This window comes from Carya illinoinensis, chromosome 4 (assembly GCF_018687715.1).
Source record: "Carya illinoinensis cultivar Pawnee chromosome 4, C.illinoinensisPawnee_v1, whole genome shotgun sequence".
Lineage (NCBI taxonomy): Eukaryota > Viridiplantae > Streptophyta > Magnoliopsida > Fagales > Juglandaceae > Carya > Carya illinoinensis.
The window spans coordinates 16,260,983-16,275,122 of NC_056755.1; the positions used below are offsets into that span (position 1 = coordinate 16,260,983).

Consider the following 14,140-nt stretch of genomic DNA (forward strand, 5'->3'; position numbering starts at 1 on the left):
GTATGTAACTTGCAATACCTTTTTTTCGGAGTTGGTGAATATTAAAAATGCCATTAACATAGAGTGTGAAGAAGGAAGTCCCGTGGTGGGATTAATGGCCTCAAATATGAAGAGAAAGTTTGAAAAGTATTGGGAGAATATGGATAATCAGAATATGCTGTTGTACATTGGGATTGTTCTTGATCCTCGTTACAAGATGCGATATCTTAACTTTGGGTTGAGAAAAATGTATGCATATGATCAATCAAAAATCATTGATATGAGTTGGAAGGTGAAAAATGCATTTATCCGCATGTATGAGGCATACATCCAAAATGAAGAAGGGAGTTCTCCTCAACGCACAAGCTCCCCACGTGAAGATGCGAGTCCTTCCACAACTCAGTCTACGAATAGACATGCTGCATTGATGGCCCAATTTAAGCAAGAGTTACAGTCAGAAGACTCTTTGGAAAGCAGGTCAGAGGTTGATAGATATCTAGCTGAAAAATGTGAGGATGAAGGTGATAATTTTGACCTACTAAATTGGTGGAAGGTGAATTCAGTTAGATATCGCATATTTTCAAAGGTTGCACGTGATGTACTTGCAATACCGGTATCTACTGTGGCCTCTGAATCTACATTCAGCACTGCAGGTCGTGTACTTGACCCTTTCCGAAGTAGTTTAAATCCGATGATGGTTGAGGCTCTCATATGTGCACAAAATTGGCTCCTTTCTTCCTCTACTCCAATAAGCCTTAGGACTTTAATGGATGAAATGGAGGAATTTGAGAAGCAGATAGATATGGGTATGTAATCAATTAACTTTGATTTATTTTGTGGTATATTTTGTTTTATCTTCTATATTATTTTAACTTTATTTCATTTGTTTTGTATTAAATTTTTATGGATTGAAGGAGAACTTGTTGGGGAATTGGCTTATTCTGCAGAAGGATCAAATGAAATGGCTACCGAGTCTTAACCCAATGTTGATGTAATAATGTAAGACATGAATTCTGTTTAAAATCTATATTTATTTTTCCCAGTTTTATTTCTTTCTAGATGTGATTTGTTTGTAAAATCTGCTTCTCTATTATATTTGGACTTTAATACTTGAAAAATTCACAAGTTAAACTCAATAAACATCTTGTTTTATAGTGATTCTGTACATATCAAGGCCTTGTGTCATTAATCCTCTCCTAAAACCATCTTATCTAGGCCTTGTGTCATTAATTGCTGCACTTTGAAGAAGTGCATGGTAAAAAGACTCAGTTACAACTTGTGTAAAAGGCTAACTAAAGGTTGATTTATTTTATGTTCACCAATATCATCTTGTTTTGTACCAACTCAAGTGCTGCACCAACTGAGTTGATTTATTTTATAACAGACTAACCTAATGTTTAAAAGTTGATTTTTATTATGTTCACCAATAGGTTAACGCCTTGGTTTTTTACTTTTTTATCTGCAGATCTGTGAATCGTGATCTCAACCTTGATGGAGAAATTGATCGTGAGGAATTTGCTAATAGTCAGGGACTGATTAAACAATTACCTAATTGTATAATTTGTATTTTGTTTTGATGTAATTATGTTAACTTTTAGATGCTACTGTTGGTCTTTTTTTATTTTTTACGTAATTTATGCTAGTGTTAGTCTGTTATAGTGCACTGTGCATCAGTGCTTTTGATGTAAATTATTAAATATAACTTCTAATCTTTGATAGTTCTTTTTTTTAAGACTTTTTAATTTTTAGTTTTTAAATATGCTTGCAGGTTTGAATTTTTTAAATATGCTTGCAGATTGCTTGGGAATGAATTTTTATTTTTCTGGCCTTTTAGAATGCAGATTGTAATCATTTGATGTACCATGTATCATGTTTGTAAAGTAAGATACATGAAAATCGATTTTTGCTATATTTTTCTCTTGTTAGAAGAGCTTTCTTTCCTTTTTTAGATATATGATAAATATTAAATAGTATATACTATAATTGATTGATCTTTAAATTGTTTGGAACGTATATAGAAATTTTTCTTCATTTGGTAGTAAAATATTTTATTCAAATTTATTGTATATAGATAATTTTTTTTAATGGTTATTTTTATTTTTCTTTCTAAGTATTTTTTTGGTATTTTGGGCTTCAAATTAGATAAATTATTAGTGGATTTTAACTGTTGGGCCGAAATTGATGTAAGAAAAAAATTGGGCCATTGGCCCATTTGGAGTCCGGTCGGACCGATTGGACCGGACCGTCCCGAATGGGACCGGACCGCCCGGTTCCATTGAGATTCGGTCCGGTCCAGGGTAGGGAATCCCTGGACCGAATAGGTCCGGTCCGGTCCATCAAACCCCCCGGAACCGGACCGGACCGGACCGATCTCCCCCCTAATAGCAACAGACACGGTCCTTTTCAATCAAAAAATATTTCATCTCAGGCTGCATCCAGTCCTTCAAAATATTATTAAAATGTCAATGGAAAATGAAAGCCGAACCGAGATATTGACCGAGAATTCAACCGATACCACGTGTCATTTTGTACATACAAGATATTTTCCTCTTGGTTGAAAACTTGAAACTGCAGATCTCCTCATCCTTTCTTCGCACGCCTCCCTCCCTCCCTCCCACTGAAACTACAAACTGAACTTATGAAGAGCTCCACTTCCATTTCCAGCATGGGTCTAAGTTTCACTTCTCTATTTTAGGTTTTCTTGCAAGATTGGTCTGAAGTGTCTGGAATTTTTTTTTTTTTCGTGAGCACTTGTTTCGTTTGTGAATCTGTCTGTAATTTTTTTTTTCTAATTTTTTTTTCTTTCGTGACCACTTGTTTGTTCCCTGAGAAGAACTACATGGAAAATAAAGTTCGGATATTTTTGGGGGTTTTCCAAACGGGAGTGGCCAGAGTTGAGGTTTGGAACCCAAATGGAAAATGCAAAGTTATTAGCACAAAACCCATGCCGGAACTAACTGGATCATTCTCTTAATTCAACAAGATTGTTGGTTGGAAGTAATTTTCATTTTCTTATTCTGTGCTACCATATCGACATTTATTAAGATCATCATATTCAAGGCAATCACAATTTGTAATTGCCACGTTCAAGACTAATACAATTTGTCATCTTTTTTGACATAGATCTTAACTATGATACCGTACAAGATGGAGGGAGGGAGGGATGAGGGAAAAATGGTAGCAGGACGATGATGGGAGTCTCAGAATTTTTTATTTTTTTTTGGTTTTGGAAGAAGTCTGAGACGTTGGAATAATCAAAATATTTTTTTCCTCGTCGTTTATTTCTTTTTCCCTTCATCTTCTATTATTTTAATACATCACGTGCTGTAATCGGTCAATTATCGGTCGAAATAGTGGGCTCCTTAGCATTACCCTTGAGCTTAAGGACCTCTCATGGAATTATCGACAACCTAGGAGATGAAACAAAATTGCATGCTCATGAATGACCTTCCATGAAAACAGAAGCATTTCTCTTTCTTGTATATATGTCATGAGAAATTATATTTGCAGTCGTGATTGTACAAGTGGCATATAGTCGCTTAAAAAAAATGAATTAATATGGGACTCACATAAAAAAAAAAACTAACTTTTTAATCGTGGACCCCACTCTTTTTTAAAGCGATTGCGCGGCGTTTGCAATTCCACTACTGTATGTAATATTGCTCATATGCCATTAACAAAACAGTTTCTAAAACTAAGCTTTCTGCTATATTCTGAACTAGATTATTTTTGCTCTATAATAGAGGATGCCCATGAGGATAGAGAAAAGAGCGGAATCATTTTTAATGAATCTGAGTACACTAGAAAGTTGCAACAAAAAATTTCTCTGATTCATATAAACTTGGACAAGGTGGTTTTGGCCCTGTTTACAAGGTACTCCTTAGCTCATTATCTATGACGCATGCTATTCTCCTCTCCCCATATATGTTATATATTGAATACGCAGTCTATATACGCCTCTAGGGTAAACTCATTGATGGACGAGAAATAGCTGTTAAAAGGCTGGCAATTAGGAGCTCAGGGCAAGGTCTTGAAGAGCTCAAAACAGAAGTAGTGTTGGTTGCAAAGTTGTTGCATCGGAACCTGATAAGGCTATTAGGCTTCTGCTTAGAAGATGGAGAGAAGCTACTTGTCTATGAATACTTACCCAATGGGAGCTTGCATGAAGTTTTGTTCGGTAGGATATTGCATGATTCTATATATATTTCATTTTTTTTTTTACTCTTCATCATTTAAGAACTGGTATTTCCTCTCTCTCTCTCTCTCTCTCTCTCTCTCTCTCTCTCTCTGTGTATAACTGTATATAAATTTATCTATATATATAACACTGTATTGAACTTAAGCTTGGGTGATGCAGATCAGACAAAACGGTTTTCTTTAGAATGGGAAAGACGGTACAAAATAATTGTTGGAATTGCTCGAGGACTACTTTATCTGCATGAAGATTCTCAGCTCAGGATTATTCACTGGCATTTGAAACCTAGTAACATCCTGTTAGATGAGAACATGAATCCCAAAATCTCTGATTTTGGTTTGGCTAGACTATTTGGTGTAAGCCAAACACAAGGCAATACTAATAGGATTGCTGGTACTTTGTAAGTACTTTTTAAGTTCTCGAATCAGAGAGTTTTAGTTTCTTTGCAAGCATCATTTTTTCCTAGTACTTCTAGGTTCTTGCCTTGGCAGAAAGACTTACAAACCATATTTCTTGTTTGTTGATGCCATGAAGTGGATACATAGCACCGGAGTATGCTAAGAAAGGGAACTTCTCAACTAAATCCGATGTCTATAGCTTTGGTGTCTTAGTACTAGAAATTGTGGCCGGTCAAAAAAACTCAAGCTTCAGGAATGGGATGAATCTTCAAAGCTATGTAAGTATATGCTGTACTCAGAGTATTCCTGTTAAAATCATCATCATCATCATCATCAATGGATGGAAGATTGACTATATACTAATTTTATGATTCATTTAATTAACACAGGCATGGCAACATTGGGCCAATGGAATAGATTAATTGGAGTTGATTGATCCAACCTTGGGTGATCAGTGGACAAGACATGAAGTTTTGAAATGCATTCACAGCGGTTTACTATGTGTTCAAGAAGCTCCTGTGGATAGACCGAAGATGTCAGAGATTGCAACGATGCTCAGTGGGTACACTGCAAGTAGCTTCCCAGCACCCTCACAACCTGCATTTTTTCAACTAGTGTGGAAAATCCAGAATCATCTCAATTATACGCTGAAGCTTATAAACCAGAATCATCAAAGAAATCTCTGAATGAGGTTACTATATCTGATATATGTCCTCCGTAGCTAGCCAGGAATTGCAATTTAAGATCAATACTTTTCAGACTTTTCATGTACTACTGCTTCTAAGAATATGATTGAAAATGTTGGAGCTTGGCCTATTTTTTAATTCTAATTTAAATCTAGATCATTCTCAGAGCTTGTTGCAATGATTTGCAATATGTAATGACTGACCAGCCTTTGATCTTGTTCGAAGGAAAACACTGGAATATAATTGGTGAGTGAAGATTTACTACAAGAAAAACGAATTTTTGTGACCAATTTATTACAACAAAAAGACTATTCGCAACCAAAATTAGTTTAAGTCCTGTTAGTTGATTTTTTTTATTTTTTTATTTTCCAAGTATAAGTTGAACTTGAGATTATTACAGAGTTACATTTTCTGTTCAAGGATTGCTCTTTTATTTTTTAAACAAATCTGAGCTTGTTCATGAGTTACTTATTTTGTCCAAAAACATATTATTTATATTGTACTTTGTAGTTTTATCTAAAAATCTTGATGAATAAGCTTTATTTCTCTCATTTCTAAAATTTCATAAAAATCTTAACTCAAATCATTTAATTACTGTTCATAGATTTCTCATGTCATCTCATATGTATAGCCAAATGAGGCCTAAATCATGATGATATTAGGCAAAATTTGAATAATGGTGTTGGTTCCCTAAGCCAACGAGGATGCTCTATGTAAGGGTGATGATCGATCATAAAATGATCACGGGTTATCCTCTTTTTTTTTTAAAATGGATATTTTTTTAAACTTAATGTGAAGATGTTTGTTTTTGCCAAATCCAGACACAATTGGTTTAGCCATGAAAATGTACAGCAGAAGATTAAAAACTTTGTGTGAAAGAATGTATATTACTAATGAAACCGACTCATGCATACAGGCATGAAAACAGGCTCATAGATTTAGATATTTTATTCGTCAAGTTAATTAGTATCAAGGTAACCATTCCATAGAAATAATCCACCTAATATACGAATGAAGCAGTTGAGGTTGGAAAGGAAATACAGTATTGAAATCCCTGAGAAACCACCTGTCATCGCCTATCTTCTTAACATTTGCACCAACTCCGAAGACCAAAACCTTAAAATAACCATATCTTCATTCTGATGGGGTTCTCTCCTCTATATATACTTCCTAGCTGAAACATATATATACCCACTTGATCCTTTCTCTCTCTCTGACTTTCTTGTACTTGCATTCCATCGCTCTCCTCAGTTTTCTACTGCTCTCAGCAAGAAATGGCGAAGAAAAGAACATTGATCAGCCTGACTATTTCAGCCATGCTCATCAAATTAGCTATGGCAGTAAATTACACAGCTGGAGGCCAAACCGGCGGGTGGGATACGACCACCAACCTGCAAACATGGGCATCATCTCAATCATTTTTAGTTGGAGATAACTTAAGTAAAATATATACTTCTTCAAACAAGTCACTTCATCTATATTATCAACGACCTGTTTATCTACGTGCTTTTCATCTTGCATGCATGTTGTAAATCAGACTCGTAAAGATTTGAAATAAGGTCACGCTAAAAGAGTTTGTGTTCACAGTTTTCCTGTACGCACCAAACCATGATTTGCTTGAGGTTTCGAAGACAGACTATGACTCCTGCCAGGCAAGTAATCCGATTCAGTCTTACTCTGGTGGCACCACAACCATCCCACTCTCTTCTCCAGGCAAGAAATACTTCATCTGTGGAACACTAGGACATTGCAGCCAAGGGATGAAAGTCGAAATAGACACTCTTGCAGGATCGGCCTCAGCAGCCGCATCTCCTTCAGCCAACCCTCCGGCTTCCTTGGTGACTCCTCTGGTTCCTACTCCAGCTCCAGAAAGTGCGACCTCTTCAGAAACACCTGCATCAGAAACCACTTCCCGATACTGCTTGCTCCATCACCATCTGACTCTCCATTGGGTAATTCTGCATCATCCTTTATCATTCCTTCAACTCAATCCACTCGATCATTTTGGAGTGGGTCTTCAACTGAACCACCTTCCTCATCAGCTGACGAAGACAGTTTCCTTGTGAACATCATTGTCGGATTTAGCTTCCTAATTATGATGCTTCAGGCGTACTAAGCATCAGATTATAAGTTCTTGGTGATGGATGTTAAATGAGTTATTAGTGTAAGCATCTACCTGATGCATCATGCATTGGGGAAACAATTTCATGACAGCATTCAATATTTATGTAGACATGGATAAATTTCAGTTGAAAAAAGCATAAACCGACCTCCAAATAAGTGTAAGACAAATAAAACCATGTTACCGCTTTCATTTTGGTTCATCATAAAGAAATGGAAACAGACGGGGAAAAAGCAAAAAAAAATAAAAAAAGAGGGAACTTCACTAATCTTGTTTCTGCACAGCCCTCTACAAATACACTTTCTGCAAAGAAGTTTTAATCAGCCGGAACTTCTTTTAAATCACGTGGGTCGGAATATATACAATTGCAGATTACAGGTGGGTAACTCATTAATGAAATTATCTCGCTCACGCTACTAGGAATATAGAGAGGTCTACATTGGAAACCAACCGTACACCAACCCCCAACAGAAAGGCCTAAAAGAACGAAGCAAACCAGGTTACCATTTTTTTAACTAACAACCTGTCTGACGTACAGAAATTAAACCACAGGAAACTTGGGAGTGTAAACGAAACCACTCCATATATAGTATTTTCTTAAGAGAAAAATTCTGCTTACCAAATCCCACCTAGCACCTAGTCGTCTCTCCCAGCTAATACTTAAGGGAACACAGACGCTTTTGGTTTCTTCTAGATCTCAGAAATGAATCAATTCACGGAAAGAAATATCTGTGTACCTCAAGCACAAGAATCGGAGTAGTCGTTCCCCATGAAGTGGCTGTTACTTCATATTCCAGAAACTACCCAGTTATCAGACTAGAGAGGAGGGGCAACTCCACACGAGCGCCCCTCATTAAAGCTTCCATTTATGGTGAAAATATAAATGCATCATTATATAATTAATCTTCAAGAGGAGATTTTCAGTCCTAAACATGACAATGTAATCTAGAAATTCTAAAATTAAGTGCAATATTAAGATTGACATGTTTCATCCAATGCACACATTCCATTTCTGTGTGGTGTTCGTTAATCCCTTTTACTGCCTATGGAAACGAGGGAGAAGCACTGCAAACCAAATCTACCGCTGCACATACCGAGATCCGGGGCGACCAAGCGAAACTGATTCCTAGATTAAAAATTCAAATATTTGTTACAGAGTCGGATCAACCTCAAAGCATTTGCTTATTTAATTGTACACAAATCAGTGGAAATCCATAACAATTGCTAATAACCACACTAAAAAAATATTGCTAATAACCACACATAAGTGCTCCACCTACGTACCTCTCTGACTTTAAGAAACCAACATAACCTTAGAGGTAATATGAGCCAACACATGGATTTCATCAGATTTAAGCAACTGGAGGGCGTAGTACATGATCCTGTGATTTGTCAACTACAGCAGGTGGCATGAATTTCCACATGGCAATACTGGGGTAACTAATGAAAGGCTTTAGCTCGTTGTGCCAGTAACTTGTCCTTCAGCAGCGAATGAAGCCCATAATTGCCGATGGATGGGGCAAGAAGCCTAGTTGCGCACTCATTGCTCTGGTTTGCTGCTTCAACTTGTCTTTGTCCGCCTTGAGCCTCTGATCTTGATCACGAAGCTCATTCTTCTCAGCCTGCACAGAAGAAGGATAAGAATACGTTACACGTACACCTATGCACCCGGTTAATCCATACAAATGAATCAGTGATTTCTGAAAATTAAGAATATCCTGCAAATAGACAAAAAGAGATCTTACTCCGAAATAACCCCACCTTTATTTCTGACTCTAGAAATCCTAGATTGGTCTTCTCCACCTTATTTGGAATTAGAAAAGACAAGTTAGAAACAGAAACTGGAATGGAGAGGGAACAAATGAAGCAAGAATTGAGAAAATCTGATTCTCATTGATAAACTCGATTATACAAAGGTCACTAATATATATCTTACAAAAAGCAGAAAGTGATCAAAGCTACTGAAACTAACTTTTTGATTTTCTATACAGTTACAAGCAACAATACACACTTTATGGACAGTATGGTCTAGGCAGTTTTATACATCGAGTCCTTCATACTTCATTGTGCGCAGCCATGTATTTCTTCAGCTGATATTCTTTTTTCTGTGCCAACTTGTTTATTCTCTTTGCTGCTGTTGCTGCTGTCTTCTTCTTTTTGTGTGCTGCAGCATGCTTTACTTGCTTTTGCTGCTGCATGCATTTCTTGAGTGTTGTAGGGCTTTTCAGGTCTTTTTTGGCTGCTGTCCTTGTGTCTTTCTTACTTGTAATTCATTTTGTTGCATTGCATTTTTTAAGACTCCCCCTCAAGATGGGCATAGATATTAACAATTCTCATCTTGGATAGTAAAAAATGAAATGTAGAAGTTGGTAAGACTTTAGTAAAAATATCTGCCAACTGGAATTTTGAGGATATGTGCATGGGTGTGATAATACCAGCCAAGACTTTCTCTCTAACAAAATGGCAGTCTAGTTTTATATGCTTGGTTCTCTCATGAAAAATTAGATTTTTTGTAATATGGATGGCTGCTTGAATATCACATAAGAGGGAAGCAAATTGTGCATGATCAACATTAAATTCCTTTAGCAAACCAAGAAGCCACACGATCTCACAGGTTGTATAAGCTCGTGCCCTGTATTTTGCCTCAGCTGAAGACCTAGAGACTGTAACTTGTTTCTTAGATTTCTAGCTTATTAGTGAGTCTCTAATGAATATATAAAAGCCTGTGACAAACCTCCTTGTCTTGGGACAAGCAACCCAATCAGAGTCACTATAGGCCTTTAGATGTAGAGATGATTTGGATGACAAGAAAATGCCTTGACCTATGGATCTTTTGAGGTACTTGAGAATCCTATAGGCTAAGTGCAAATAAGATTGTGAGGGTCTATCCATGAACTAGCCTAGAACACTTATAGCATAGGTGATGTCTGGTCTGGTGATGGTTAAGTAAATTAACCTTCCAATTAGTCTTCTATAAGCTGTAGGGTCTTGGAGGATTTCATCTATGGTGTGGCTCAATTTTTTATTCAGTTCAATAGGTGTAGAAATTGTCTTTGTGCCAAGCCAACCTGAATCTTCTAGTATCTCGAGGGTGTACTTCCTTTGACAAAGGTTAATTCCAGATGAGGACCTAGCAACTTCCAATCTTAGGAAATACTGGAGGGATCCAAGGTCCTTGATTTTGAACTTACTATGAAGGAAAGATTTGAGTGAGTCAACTTCTTCTTGAGAGTTACTACCAACTATGATGTCATCTATATAGACTAAGAGTGCTATTAAATCCACTGTGACTAACTTTAGTGAATAAGGAGTAGTTAGATTTTGATTGATGAAATCCAATGACAATGAGTGAATTTGAAAACTTTGAGAATCATTGACTAGATGCTTGCTTAAGTCCATATAGAGACTTATTTAATTTGCATACCAGTTTCTCCCCCTCAATTTGCTCATTCTTGATGTGATATCCTGGAGGTAGTTGTAGGGGGGAGTTCGGTCCGATCTGGGGAAGTTTTGTGGACCTGACCGGACCTATTCGGTCCAAAATTTTCCCACCCTAGACCGGACCAAACTCCCTAAGGACCGGTCCAGTCCCATTGGTGACGGTCCCGTCACGTCGGTTAACCCTAGAACCCCCATTTTAAAAAAAAAAATTATCTAAGGGAATTTTGTTTAATACTTATATAATTATATTGTGATATATTTAATATATATACATATAGTATACTATTATATATATTAGTAATACACTAATACTATTAGTCTATTAGTATATAGTAAATTAGTAATAGTTATTAACTTATTTTCTATAACTAATAATACACTAGTATTAATATTATAACTAATAATTATATGTAATATACTTGTATTACTATATCTCTTCAAACCCCACACATTTATTACTACTCTATGACACTATGTAATACTATATTAAATCATAGTAATACTCTTACTACTAATACTCTATGTAATTATACTAAAACTCTATGTAGTTATAGTGATTTGATAGTAACATATTAAGTTAACTATACTAATATTATTATAAATTTATACATATACTATAATTTATACTATAACTCTTATAATATGTTAATATATTAATCTATACTAGTACTATATATTATAGTTATACATTAAAGAATATAATACTTATGTAATATTGTGATATATATAATTAATTTATACAATTATTTATATAAATAATATATATTTTTTAATTTTTCATTTGGACTGGTTCAGGGTGAAAAATCTCTTGACCGCAGACCGGACTGAATTCATTCGATCATCCAGGCCAGTCCAGTCAGTTTATCTAGTTTGTACTGGTCAATGCTCTCCCCTAGGTAGTTGCATAAATGTCCTCATCAAGGTCACCATGTAGAAAAGTATTGTGAACATCCATTTAAATTAGGGACTAATTTTGAATGGCTGCTATGCAAGGAAAACTTGAACTGTGGTGAGCTTGGCAGCTTGACTGGAGGTATCTTAGTTTGGAAGTCAAAGCCTTCATTTTGAATATATTCTTTTGCCACAAGTCTAGCTTTGTGCCTTTCAAAAGATCCATCTTATTTGAGTTTGACCTTATAAACATATTTGCAACCAATGGTAGTTTTGTTGGGGGCTAAGGTGGTGACAATCCAGGTGTTGTTTTCCTCTAAAGCATTGAGTTCATATTTCATGGCATCTTACCAATGCTTAAATCTAACAGCTTTATTATAGGACTGAGGTTCGTGAAGTAATGATAGTGAAACAGAAAATGATTGGTGAGATGGAGAGAAATTCTTGTAAGTTATGTAATCATGAAGGGAGTGGATTGTGAAGGAGGGAGTGAGGGGTTGAGATGCTAAAAAACTTGATCGGTGCAAAACTCTAAGTGCAATGTTGTAGTTTTATAGTAAAGTGATGAAAAGAGTATCGTCTTTATGTATTGGTAACTTACTTTTGACAAATACTGAAACTAAACAAATCTCGACTTTATTTAGAAAAGTTACTAAAATGTTTGTAATTGCAATTTGAAATAAAAATCAATTCAAAGAAAATATTCAAATGAAAAGAAAGACGTTGTTTGAAGATTAAATTAATGAGAAAAAGAACTTCTAGAAAATTGATTTCACCTAATCCCTCACTATGCTTTACTCATCTAACTAATTGAATTTAATTCTCTCTGTTTGTTAGCAAAATCTCCAAACTTATGCCTCTTTTGATAGTCAATTGAAAATATTCTTATTCATCATTTTACACAAAAGTATGCAATTAATAAAGTAAGATATATAGCATTAAGACCAACAATTTTAAGATTACATAGTTTTATATAAGTCTTTCGATCTCATTATTTATCTATGTTGAAATATCCAAAATCTATCCTATAATTTCTTCTTTCGATAGCAAATCATAAGATCAGAATTATCTATTAATGATCAATTAATTAGAAACAATAAGCTTAAAATAAATCAGATAAACATAGAAAATAATTACTTCAAATTAGCATAGAAAAGCAAGTATAGTTTGAAATTAGATTACATTATTTTTTAAAATAAAGAAAATTTAGTTCACGCTAAAAATTAAATTTAACATAAAAAAATTCAAAATAATTTTTCTGAGAGGAATAGAAGAGGAACACTTAAATAAAATACTCTCGTAGTCCCCTAGCGCGCGTCGTCCTTAAATTTTTCTTGAATTCTCTTTTTGTCAGCTGCATCCCAGGTGTGTTACGTTCTCCAAGAGCCAAGCCAAAAAGCCCAAAATAATCTTTTTCGCATTGCTTAGTTTTGTGCATCCAAGTCAAACCAAATGACCCCACGGCGTGAAACTCTGATCACTTCACTTTCTTCTTCTTCTTCTTCTTCTGTTTGGAATTTTAACATTCACTTTCATCCTTGCGTGCGAGAGCCAAAGAAAGCAATTAACTCCCCTTGTTTCGTTCATCCAAATCCAAGAGTCCCAACGTCTCCAATCTCCTGCTGCATCCTGTTCTTTCCGTGCGTGCATGGTGCCAAAGCCTAGCCGAAAAGCAAAAATCAAAACACTGCCCCTTCTCTTCTACATGTCCGTTCGTGCCAGCTAGCCAAAAGAACGCCATCTTGCATGAAAAACTCTAGCCGTTCAAAACAAAAAGATAAAAGCTGCTGGCGTCCTGCATTAGACGCGTTGCCCTTAGCTTGCATCTCTCTTAAAAAAAATCAAATGAAATCTATTGCGTTTCATTCGAAAAAAAAAAAAAACCAAAAGGATCCAATGATAGAGTCCTGCGTGCATGTGAAAAGGGCCAATAATTTTGCTGCTTGCGTTATTGCTCCAACATTAAAAAATCTTGTAAAGATAAACTGAATTTGGATCTTCCTTTTCTTCAAATTTGAAATAAAATTTAAATGAAAACAATGAAACCTAAAATTGAAAAAAAAAAAAAAAAGACTAAAGTTTAAAATTAAGAAATGATAAAATATAAGAAATTATACAAATCATCAATGCTGCAACTTGGCAATGATATTGATGGAGATAAGCATGTTGGTTCCTATTTCTGGTAGACCTTCAAAAAGGGAAAGGGTTAGGACTAGGTGAGGGGGCAGGTGAGGGAAGTGTGGAAGTAGTAGGTGAGGGAGGTGTGGAGGAAGCAGTAGGTGAGGAAGGTTCATCAAAATGTGAGGGAGTGAGAGTTTGAGAATTTTGGGGAAAGGAAAAGATGTCATCTGGCAATGCAAGAGGTAGGACTAGATTATTTGGAAATGATGATAGGTTTTTGTCTGAAGGAGGACTAGAGTTGAAAGGG

General features: G+C 35.6%; 2 protein-coding genes across 2 annotated transcripts; both read left to right on the top strand.

The window, feature by feature from the left end:
* Nucleotides 1-406: 406 nt before the first annotated feature.
* Nucleotides 407-5,258, top strand: LOC122306290 (cysteine-rich receptor-like protein kinase 10). The gene is made up of 8 exons (XM_043118723.1): nucleotides 407-656; nucleotides 894-951; nucleotides 1,445-1,533; nucleotides 3,702-3,829; nucleotides 3,943-4,156; nucleotides 4,337-4,574; nucleotides 4,709-4,850; nucleotides 5,028-5,258. Exons 1-8 carry the CDS (start codon nucleotides 407-409, stop codon nucleotides 5,256-5,258), a joined length of 1,350 nt encoding a protein of 449 aa, XP_042974657.1.
* Nucleotides 5,259-6,360: 1,102 nt separating this feature from the next.
* LOC122308427 (uclacyanin 1-like) lies at nucleotides 6,361-7,479 on the top strand. Its single transcript, XM_043121750.1, has 2 exons — nucleotides 6,361-6,698; nucleotides 6,846-7,479. Exons 1-2 carry the CDS (start codon nucleotides 6,533-6,535, stop codon nucleotides 7,322-7,324), a joined length of 645 nt encoding a protein of 214 aa, XP_042977684.1. The 5' UTR covers nucleotides 6,361-6,532; the 3' UTR covers nucleotides 7,325-7,479.
* Nucleotides 7,480-14,140: the final 6,661 nt, after the last annotated feature.

Coding starts and splice junctions, on each gene's coding strand:
- LOC122308427 (XM_043121750.1), top strand. CDS start 6,533: ATGGCGAAGAAAAGAACATTGATCAGCCTGACTATTTCAGCCATGCTC. Junction 6,699..6,845: donor TTTAGTTGGAGATAACTTAA/GTAAAATATATA, acceptor TTGTGTTCACAG/TTTTCCTGTACGCACCAAAC.
- LOC122306290 (XM_043118723.1), top strand. CDS start 407: ATGGCCCAATTTAAGCAAGAGTTACAGTCAGAAGACTCTTTGGAAAGC. Junction 1,534..3,701: donor GATTAAACAATTACCTAATT/GTATAATTTGTA, acceptor ATTCTGAACTAG/ATTATTTTTGCTCTATAATA. Junction 4,851..5,027: donor GGATGAATCTTCAAAGCTAT/GTAAGTATATGC, acceptor TTGGGTGATCAG/TGGACAAGACATGAAGTTTT.